The sequence below is a fragment of the Platalea leucorodia genome, assembly GCF_965183815.1.
Source record: "Platalea leucorodia genome assembly, chromosome: Z".
In the NCBI taxonomy this organism is placed as follows: domain Eukaryota; kingdom Metazoa; phylum Chordata; class Aves; order Pelecaniformes; family Threskiornithidae; genus Platalea; species Platalea leucorodia.
The window spans coordinates 28,678,789-28,688,960 of record NC_138858.1 but is presented as its reverse complement, the minus strand read 5'-3'; the positions used below and the strand labels follow the sequence as shown (position 1 = coordinate 28,688,960).

Here is a 10,172-nt window from a genome sequence, read left to right as displayed (position 1 = left end):
ATTTTCAATAACATGTTCTGAACTGGTTGGGTAACAGAGAAGAAAAAGTCCGTTGAATCAGGATGATAAATTTCAACGGAATTTCATAAATCACTGGAAATTTAATATATTTCAGCCAGTTGTTCTGAGATCTGTAGAGTAACTGCCCTTAAATACTTGGCCCTTGTGAAAGTACCCTTATATTTAACTTCATACCAAAATATCAGTGTAAGGAACAGGTTGAGTGGCACTTGAGCTTAATTTTATTTATTGCCTTTAAATTGTAGAGGTTTTGTGTTGAGAGTGTATGTAGACAGATAAAACCTTCTTTGAATAAAGGCCAGGGAAGGGCTTGAGTGGAGAATCAGCATGTAGTGACTAAGTCATCGTTGTGTACTCTTAGTTTAAGCTTCATACCGTTGAGCTTGATGATTATGTGCTAAAAAGTGTAGAGGAAGTATTGGCAGGTGAGGTCACCTTTCTGAAAAGACAGACACAAGAATTATCCTGTATATTTTACCCACATGTGTGTTAGTTTATGGCTCGCTGTGCCGCTAAGGATCTCTTACCATGCTGGGAAGCAGCCTGCCTTGAAAAATCACACCCTTTTTTTTTTTTTCTTTTCTTTTTTTTTTTAAATTTAGATACTTAGCCATGCTTCCAGATGTTTTGTGTTGCTGAGGCAATGCAAAGCAGCTGGAAAATTGCCTCTTAACTATCTTCTGCAGTATATTGGGGCATCTCTTGTGCTGAATGCTATACTATATACAAAGAAAGAGAGAAATACTGAGATTACCTAATTCAAACTGTTTTCTTTGACTGCTGAAATTAGGTGGTATTTGAATATCCTAGTTTAGCTCCACAGATGCAATTAAGTATCAAACTCTCTTTATTTCAGTGAAAGATGGATTCTGCCGAAGTCCTTTTGTAGGTCTGAACCTGAGCTGTGATATTTCTGTAGATTATAACAAGTTTCTTTTGATTCTTCCTAGCAAATAAAATGATAGGTTTTTTTCACTGATGATTTTGTTTGTTTGCTGTGTTTTTTTCAGAGCCTAGACATAAAGAAACTCTTCTCCACCTTGTGATGAAATTGGGCTTGGTTAAGCTTTCCCAGTTCTTAGTAGCCCAGCCTGGAGGGTCATCAGCATTAGCATTACCTAATGAAGACGGAGCAACACCGTTAGATTTGGCTTTACAAAATGGGCACTCCAAACTTGTTGAGGTCTTCACAAAGTGAGTATAACGGTTTGCTGCTTCCTCTGAAAAACTCCTATCAGTTAGGGGATGTGTGGAGTACCGTTGCTTTTCTAAGAAGAGTTGCCTATTTTGTGTTGGTTTCTGTTGCTTTTTGCCATTATTACCATTTTAGGTGATAAACTTGTCTTTACAATTAAAAGTAGTTTATGATGTGCATTCTTTGCTACATTTGCAAGTGAATTAATAGTCAATTAAGTGACAGAGGACCAGCTGCACCATCAGGTACCTCTCCCAGCACTATCGCAGCTGAATCCCGATGCATTGCCAAGAAGTAAAGACATCCCTAGTTATAGAGAAATATTTAGATATGAACAGAATCATAGGACCCGAGTTTCACAAAACCTCAGCAGACTTTGTGACCTCTGTAAAGCTCAGGTTTGAATGAAAAAGGGAGAGTCAGCAGCAAAGCCAGTACTGCAGCTAAGTCTCTGCTTTTGCAGGAAAGCTGCCACACTGACAAATGACTTAAAGGACAAGTGCTTTCAGGCACATTTCAGCTGTCTGGAGTTTCCTCTGTACAGACCTGAGGAGCTGTGTGGTGTGTGTGTGCGCATGTGCGCGCGTGTGTTTTGGGGTACCAAATGTTCAGCATCAGATGTCCCTTCTCACTGTTGGCTTTTCTTTGCAAATAGAAATATGCAAGAATTGGGTTACATTTTTATTTTGGTATGTGGCTCTTCTGGTTCTGGCTCCATGCAGCCTATAGTTTATGTGAGACTTACCGGTACTGCAGTTCTAAAAAAAAAAATACTTACAACACTGGTACAGTACATTATGTTATGAATGTCTCATTTGTTTGTAACGTCCAAACAATGCTGTATTCCCTTGAGATACTTTCTGTTTTTCACTGTTGTGGGATAACAAACCTGCTAGCTGCCAGTCACGTCATACTGCTATATATGGCAACATTAACAGGAAAAGGTACTATTGCTAATTTGCAGCAATGAGAAGTAGGAATTGTCATGGCTTGTTCTTTCTGGCTTATTTTACTAGGGAGTAACCATCTAGACCTGACATTGTTTTTTCCCTGCTGATGGCTAGAAGTAGCGGTGTGTTCTTAGGCCTGAATGGAGTCATTGGTAAATATCTGTTTGCCCAGCTGTGTTTTTGGTGGATGTTTCAGATTTTCTGCCTCCGGTTTTTGCAGTGGGTGCGTTGGGATCCTGATGGGCTGTGCTGAAGGCAAGCAGGAAGCTCGCTGCGGTTGTGTTTCTGTTCTACCTGTGCGTGGAGCATCTGCTTTGGTTTAAAGAGCGTGTTGTTTCAGTTTCCAGGGCAGTCACTCGCTTGACATTTCACGAGTGGAGATCAGCGAGGGTGCTTGCATGCAGTTTGTTCATTCATCAGGAGCTCTGACGCTGACATTTAGCCACACTGCGCAGCACTTGCTGGAGTCGGACATTAAGCTCTTCAGAAAATACTTCTGGGACAGACCTCTTCTTTACCAGGTGGGTGCCTATCTAGGTCAGGGTGCTGTCACAGATTTTCTTCAATAATTTCCAGCTATAGACTCTTCAGGCTAGATTTTTTTTCTTGAGTGGCCTTTTAGTTTAAGCTGCCTGTGTCGCTAATGGCCAGCGTAATTGCAGGATTACTGTTGTGTAAGTGTAGCATATTGTACATGTGAAGCTGGAGGATAAGAGATGTTGAGAACTTTATCAAAGCCTCCTTTACACCCCAAGTTGTTTTTGAATCATTGTGGACTGTACAGTGAATATCTTTCCCTGAAATCTCTGTGTCTTAATTGCATTGCCATTTTATTCATGTTGGTACTTTGAAAAATTTATTTAGTTTCATTCTTTAATCTAGTAGTATAATGCCTGGGAGCCTTTATCAAGTGCCAACACCAGTCTATTATTTACAGCAGAAATACAGAGTAGAGACTTTTGCTGTAGAGTTTAGTTATGGTGCAGTGGGTCTTATTTTACTATAAGGTGTCTGGAGCACTGCTGTGATATTCTTCAGGACATCTCTCAATTTCAGTAAAGTAAGGAGGAGAATACTTGAAAGCACAAGTTCTTCAGTAGCAATGCAGGTGGTCACTTATGTTTTAAGATTGAGACTGCATGACCATATAAAACTAGTGAACTAAAAACACTAAAAATAGGCTTTTCTCTTTTTCTGGTCTTAAAATTCAGCTTTTCTTTTCCATGTTTAACTTCAGGTTTCCTTATTTGTGTGCTGATTTTTCTTGAGTTATCTTTATTGATTTCTGCATTTTTTTTAACTTACAACACGATCCATGTGTTACGTTTAACACAAAAACTTAAGGTGTGATGTATTATATAGTCCTTATGTATAATCTCATGTAACTACACTGCCAAGAGTTTGATTTGTTCCAATACAAGGCAGTATTCTGTGTGTTTGTAGCTTGCAGAATACCTACAATTTGTGTGTGACTTTTCCATAGAAACAATAGTAAACCCAATAGCAAAACCAAGACTGTAATGAAGAGTGCATTGTTATTTATATCATTGGCTTTTTCTTGCACTGATCAAATCCTTGTTCTTCTTTCAGTCTTTGAAATGGAAAAAGAAAGTGTGGTATGTTACATGTTTGCATGGCTCTCTGAGACAAAGACTCTTAAAGGCTGCAAAATTCTGTACTTGGTATTTCCAGGAAAAAGCCTAGTTCAATTCACTTGCAGGTTTCCCTTTTGCTTATTTCTCTAGTTGCAGCAGTCTAGATCCTCTGTTGTGGGGACCCTGTTCCCCCCCTGCCCAGGATCAGTGTTGGACTACTTTTAATAAAGCAGAAATAAGCCAGAATAATTGGGAAGTTCACATGGTTTAGTTCATTTCCTATACACCAGGTATCATCCTGAAGTATATGTAGGGGGATGATCAAACTGTCATGTTTAGACTGTGTATTATGTCCAAAAGGTAAGGCAAAATTAATTTTCTTTCTGTTGCAAACAAGGACTTGCAGCCCTTAGTTGGATCGAAAGCATAAGGTGAGCATTAGAGATGCCATGATACATAGTCTTTTTAAAATAGAGGTAGAATTTATTTCTGTACTGGAACTATTCCTTACAAGTCTAAAAGAGTAATGGAAAAGTTAAAACAAACAAGCTGTTGGTAAGATAGTTACCCATATGGGAGCTGTGCCTTCACTGAAAACCTTCAGGGGCCCTGCAGTTCAAGGAGGGTAAACCCACAGGTTTTGTGGCTGTGCTAGGCAATACAGAAGAGAGATTTCTGAAGATGATGAGGAAGAGTGTGGAATTGCTTGAAGTCTGTGCAACCTCCTTGGGGCAGAAATTGCTGTGGTGGTAGCAGCGCCTGTCAGTGAGGCTGCGTGGTTCATCATGCACCCCCAGCAGAGCCCTAAGCAGTGTGTGGGAATCATCCATTTGGCTGTCTCAGTTGCTGGAGGCAGCAGAGCCAGGGCAGGGGAGAGGTCCTCTACAAGAGGAAAAGAAATCTGGGGACTAATGGACACATATGAAATGGTGTCAAGGTAATAAAAAAAAAAAAAAGGCCAAACCAGGATAATTATCCAAAATGATTAAGATAATTTATGATAATTTAAGTGATTTTGTTGCCTGGTGGTGGACAGATTTAGTAGTTTCCCACAGAGGAGTTGAGACTTATTTCTGACTGGTAGATGTGGGAGTAGGAAAGTGTCTTGCACACCAACAGATGAGCAGAGAAAAATGCAACTAGCCCCACCAAGGCAGGGGATATGGCTAGCTTGACAGCTGCATGGCTTTCAAATCAGTTTGGCTGCAATATTCAGCCCGGAGTCATTCCTGAATTTTTCTGTTGTATTCAGGTTACCATGCCTTTTCTCTGTTTGCTGCTCTGGTAGATGGCAAATACACAGGCAACCTAACTAGAGGGAAAGACTAGAAGCAAGCATAGTTGTAGATGAAACAATGCAAAAGGAGACATTCTCTCCTCCATCCCCTTTGCTTATAATCTTTGAAGGTAATTGCTAAAATAAGGGACTGGATCTTAGCCCCCTCTTCCTTTTGAGCAGGAGTAATATCGTCAGTGTGTGTATTTGAGTGAAGGGTCAGCCTGGTCGGGGGCCATGGATGTGGGGAGGGAGCAGCTCCTGCTGTCCATGCTGGGTTTACCATGTAGTCAGTGTTTAGTCCTGGTTTAGGCTCTTTAGATTCCATATCCATCAAAATTGCTCACTTTATAGGGATGCTTTCAAGGTTAACTAGACGTCTGAACAGAGCCATTGTGCAAAGCTGTTGTGCTGCTTTTCTTATAGAGAATGAGGTTATGAACAATGAAGTATGAATGTTAAATCTGATCCTTTAGATCCCTTGTGTGTTGTAAGCAGGAGGTAATTCCTCTCTGAAGTTGAAAATATTTTATCGGTTTCCCTCTTGAGGAATTTCTATCAGTTTCCTCTGGAGGGTAACCGATAAAATACTCTGTGGAATCTATCAGTCATTTTAGTATTGCTTATAACATATTTGTTTGCTAGTCTTTGATATTGTTTTTGAGTTTTCAGATAAATATCATGGACATCAAATACAGTTACTGTAATTTTGATTTTTTTTTAATAGAGTATTAATTCAAACCAAGTTGAGAAAGTGGAAGGTCCAAAAATGCCCTGCAGTACAACAAGCTCTGTAGAAGGTACAGTTTTTTATTTCATAATGTTGCAGTCTTTAAAAGCTCTGGAAAGTTGACACAGATTCATACACTATTTATTTATTCAGGAAGATCACATGGTTCATATGACATTGGAGACCTGTAAGTAGACAACAGTGGAATACGCAAGTCATACACTACGCGAGTTGTGTAAATCGTGATACTCCCTACAGTGCATCGATTTTCCGAAGTCAGACTGAAATTGTTCACAAAATATTGTGACATTTATAGTGACTGGAAAAGCATTAACTAATTTTATTGTAAGAGCCAGAAAAATGTCAGAAGGTTCCAGGAGAGGGCAGTGTTTAACTGAATGAATGCTCCAGCCTGCAAATTCCAGTAAAGCGAAATAACTCCAGTGAATAAAGATAGGAGCAGACTAACGTTTTGTATGAATAATTTTGGCATCCAGCCCAGACTTCTTAATGTGGCAAAATTCTCATGTATTTCAGTTAGACATTCAATATTTTGGTGAGTGGTTTACCTTTGTAAGGATTGTGGGACTGTGTTTGCTGATGAGAACGCTCTTTCATTACCAAAATACCTCTGTACCTCAGAGCAGGCATTTCTTAGAGCTGAAAAGAAAATCACAAAAAAAGGTCATTCTTCAGCATAAGAAGTATGACACTTTGGGTGTTTACATATGACTATTAGGAATTAATTAAAAGTTTTAATCAGTTGGCCATTTGTTATGTGGCTGGTGCTGTATATTTGGATGAAGCAACAAGCTGAAAACTGTGAGCTCTGCAAGAGGCTCAGCCTTGCTCAGTGTCTGTGCTGGAGGCAGCCCTACTGAGGGCAGCAGAAATGTGAGCACCTGCATAAATTGCCGACAGGATCAGGACCAGACTGAGGGAAAGGAACGGGATTGCAATTCCAGGTGGCATCAGCTAGTAACATTCAGTGAATGGATAAAATGGGGATGCAGTCGTCACGTAGCTCATGTTTAAACATGTAGGCTGCTATTGTTAGTGCTGGAAACAGAGTTTTATACCCAGCTTCTCCAGCAGCATTCAGGCAACAAGTGTTCTGCCATTAGAAAGTAAATTTGCAGAGAAATGATAAGCAGTTGTTAGCAGTTGCAAACTATGCATCTGTTATTGTAAATGTAAGTGGCAATTTGCCATACAGGGTTTGTGAATGACTTTGGTGAGGCAATGTGCAAATGCATTGACTCTGAGTATTCATCTGAGTGCCATACTCTGACCAGCATGATCTTTAAGCTGCTCCTCGGGGACAGAAAGTGAATGGCCTGGGTTGGTAGCACTATACGTGGCAGTAGTTTGGGCAATACAACTTCTAGGTGATGATTACTTTGATAGTTTTCACTAAAAGTGGTTTTAATTCAGGCTGACTTGGGACAAGCAGATAACAAACATCAGTGGATATTGATTGCCCAGAGAATGACCAGTTCAGGACGTCTAGTCTCATTTTGGATTCTGGTTGTAAAGCTTCTCATCCTCTCCTTATGCCAAAGATATTTGGCATAGATATTGGCATAAGCACATCTAACTATTTGTGTTTTCAAAGGAAGCTATACACTTTTGTGCCTTTATGCATCAGAGTTATGTTTTGCCTATTTTTAAAAAAAAACCCTCATTTCAGTTTAACAGCAAGAGAAGTATGCCATGTCTTGGTAGTATCCAGGACCTATACAAACAAATTGTAGTAATCATGCTTGCAGTTGTCTACTTGTAGACATGAGGAGCCTGTAACTATTGTTAGTACTCTGATGGGCAGCAAAGTTTTTTTTAATCATCTTGGGTTTTGATAATGTCATTGATGAATTGTCATAATGAAAATGCCATATTTCTATAAATGAGACTTTTTTTTTTTTTTTTTTTTTGGCCTTTTTCGCTAACCACCGCCAAATCCAGATACTGAAAAATCATGAATGATCATTACTGGTGACTCGTAGCCTGTCTTACACTCTCCATTTGCCAGCATTCAGGAGACCAAAGGAACTTTTTTCAAGATTGAGTTAAAATTGTTGCTGCTAGAAGCAGAAATGATATGAAATGATTGACAGTACTTTTTACTACATTCTTAGTTGCATTCAGTGAACTCCTTTATAAAGTGGCTGCTAAGATCAGGGCATTAATTTGGCACACTCCTGTCATGAAAGGATCCCCCTCAGATTTTAAAACTGCTGCCATTCCAAGAAGTAGTAACTACTCACTTCTGGGTGGGCCTAAAGGCAAGATCAACAGACCTCTAAAAGACAATGCTATCAGAAGCCCTGAGCTATTACCAACTAGAGGTTGCTATAGCAGTACGTTGCTTCTTGTGAAATGCAATCATATGAAAGCAGTGGGTCAGTGTAAGGTGATGCTACTAGCTTAGCAGTGAATCTCCCATAGCAACTTAATTAAATTCAAATACATGGAGTGATACATTATCCTGTGAGGATGCAGAACAGAAGGTGAAATAGATGGTATTTTGGCTAATTCAGTAGTTTGTGCTTTTTTCTGTTTTCTAACCTTGAAATTCCATGCCCATGAGTTGACTGAATACTGTTATCTGGAGGATAACCATTTGCTTCTACAGAATATTAGGTATAGAACAAACAGCTTTTTATTTCTGAGAATTGTGGAACTGAATAATAATAATGCCAATTGCATGGCAATACTGTAAAAAATATCTTCCCACTGAAGCTTTTAAAGTAAGTTTCTGCAGTTACAGAAGAAATAGTCTGTTCCTTCTAGCTGAAATGTGATGCCTGGGATGCTTTGATGGCACTAGTGGTTTTGTGCTCTGTGATTGCACTCTGTTAGAATGCAAGAATTGCTGTGGAAGGTTAATTAAAGAAGGTGGATTAAGTAAACATTAATGATACTGATCAGCACAGACCCAGTCCTGACTCCTGTCAGCATCTGGGAGCACTGCTGAGGTCAGGGACAACAGGCACACTGATTGCAGTGGGCCCATAATTGCGTTCCAGAACTTCGTCTCACAGAGACCTGCAGGTTAGGGAGGGTCATTCTTGCTGAAGATTGTGCGTTTTATATAATAGGCAACTGTCTTTGAATTGTTTTTCCAAAGATATATTGATACAGCTCATTTTTAAAAAACTTGAGTATAGACTTTGTGCAATGCCAAGAAAGGACAGAGGTCCCAAAACCCCACATTCCTCAAGGCAGTCCACCAAACCACTCTATACTGGCTGCTGAGTCATACTTAGCTTAACTGTTTACTGGAGCTGGAGAATGGAGAGGGATTTGTGTATCTGAGAACAGATGTGAACCTTGAGTTGAAAGATTCAATATAAAATGAAACATATTTACCAACATAACTCTGGCTACATAATTATTATTATTATGTAAAATATATTTACTAAATAATAATGTTTCTGGAAGCCTGGGTGATGCTGGTGTTCATTTTCATTCCTGTAGCCGGATTACTCCTCTTTGCTGTTTCCCAATAGTCCTTGAGGCTGTGTTTGGGCAAAAGTTGCAAAGTGTGGTTTTGCATGTGCTACATCCTTCCCCACAGCCATGGGAGGAAACCATAAAAAAAAAAAAGAGTGACAGAAATGAAGTTATTTTTTGGGCGGTGAAAATGCAAGGTCTAATTTCGAAAAATGCATGAAACCCCTGCAGAAGAAAAGCAGAGCCCAGCTGCTCTGCAGAGTTGCTGTGAGGCACAGCACTAGAACTGTTGATTTCCTGAGCATGTGGGGGTTAATCAGCAGCTGGCTGACAATCTCTGTGCTTGCCTAGCCTGAACATAACTGTGACAATAACATAGCACTTGTTGTGCACCCAGCTTGCATGCTGCCCACGGGAACGCCGCTGTGGGGTGATGCATGGGCTGCCCATGTTCATTGTTCTGCCTCGCCTGCCTGTTTGCCTGCTCCCTGTGTCCCCCCCCATTAGAAAAAGGAGAGAGACCAGCAGCAGAAATCAAAGCAGACCCAAACTGAATTTGCTTGTTATTAAAGGCAGGAATTTTTGCTTTTACAGGTCCTGTGAACTTGGCATCTGATGAATTGTCCCAGGATGATATGAAGGTACAGATTTCTCCTTATACAAATACCTAAGCTTCATTTAGGTTGAGAAGCAACAACCTCTGCTTGTCTATCTGAGCACCTCTCAGAGCTAACAAATAAATAAGGTGGCTAATGCCTTCCAGACAACATTTCCTGCCCGTTCCTATCCTGTGGGAATAGTTACGTGTGTAGATGATTATTATTTGAAGGAACTTGTTATGTGGTTGTGGGCTGGAAAGCTGCGTTGGAGAAGCAAGCTCTGCTTTTGGACCAGAGAGCTCTTGTGCTTATGGTGAACCTTAGTGCCTTCAGGGAGCTTGCAGCTCAGCTGC

General features: G+C 40.1%; 1 protein-coding gene across 1 annotated transcript in view; it reads left to right on the top strand.

Annotated features, from left to right (window-relative positions):
- Nucleotides 1-2,269: 2,269 nt before the first annotated feature.
- ARHGEF28 (Rho guanine nucleotide exchange factor 28) overlaps nucleotides 2,270-10,172 on the top strand; it is an 83,593-nt gene continuing 75,690 nt past the window's right edge. The window contains exons 1-4 of the mRNA XM_082337036.1: nucleotides 2,270-2,318; nucleotides 2,507-2,687; nucleotides 5,765-5,837; nucleotides 9,815-9,861. Coding sequence (XP_082193162.1) covers nucleotides 2,565-2,687; nucleotides 5,765-5,837; nucleotides 9,815-9,861 — 243 coding nt within the window. The 5' untranslated portion in view covers nucleotides 2,270-2,318; nucleotides 2,507-2,564. The remainder of the gene's footprint in view (nucleotides 2,319-2,506; nucleotides 2,688-5,764; nucleotides 5,838-9,814; nucleotides 9,862-10,172) is intronic.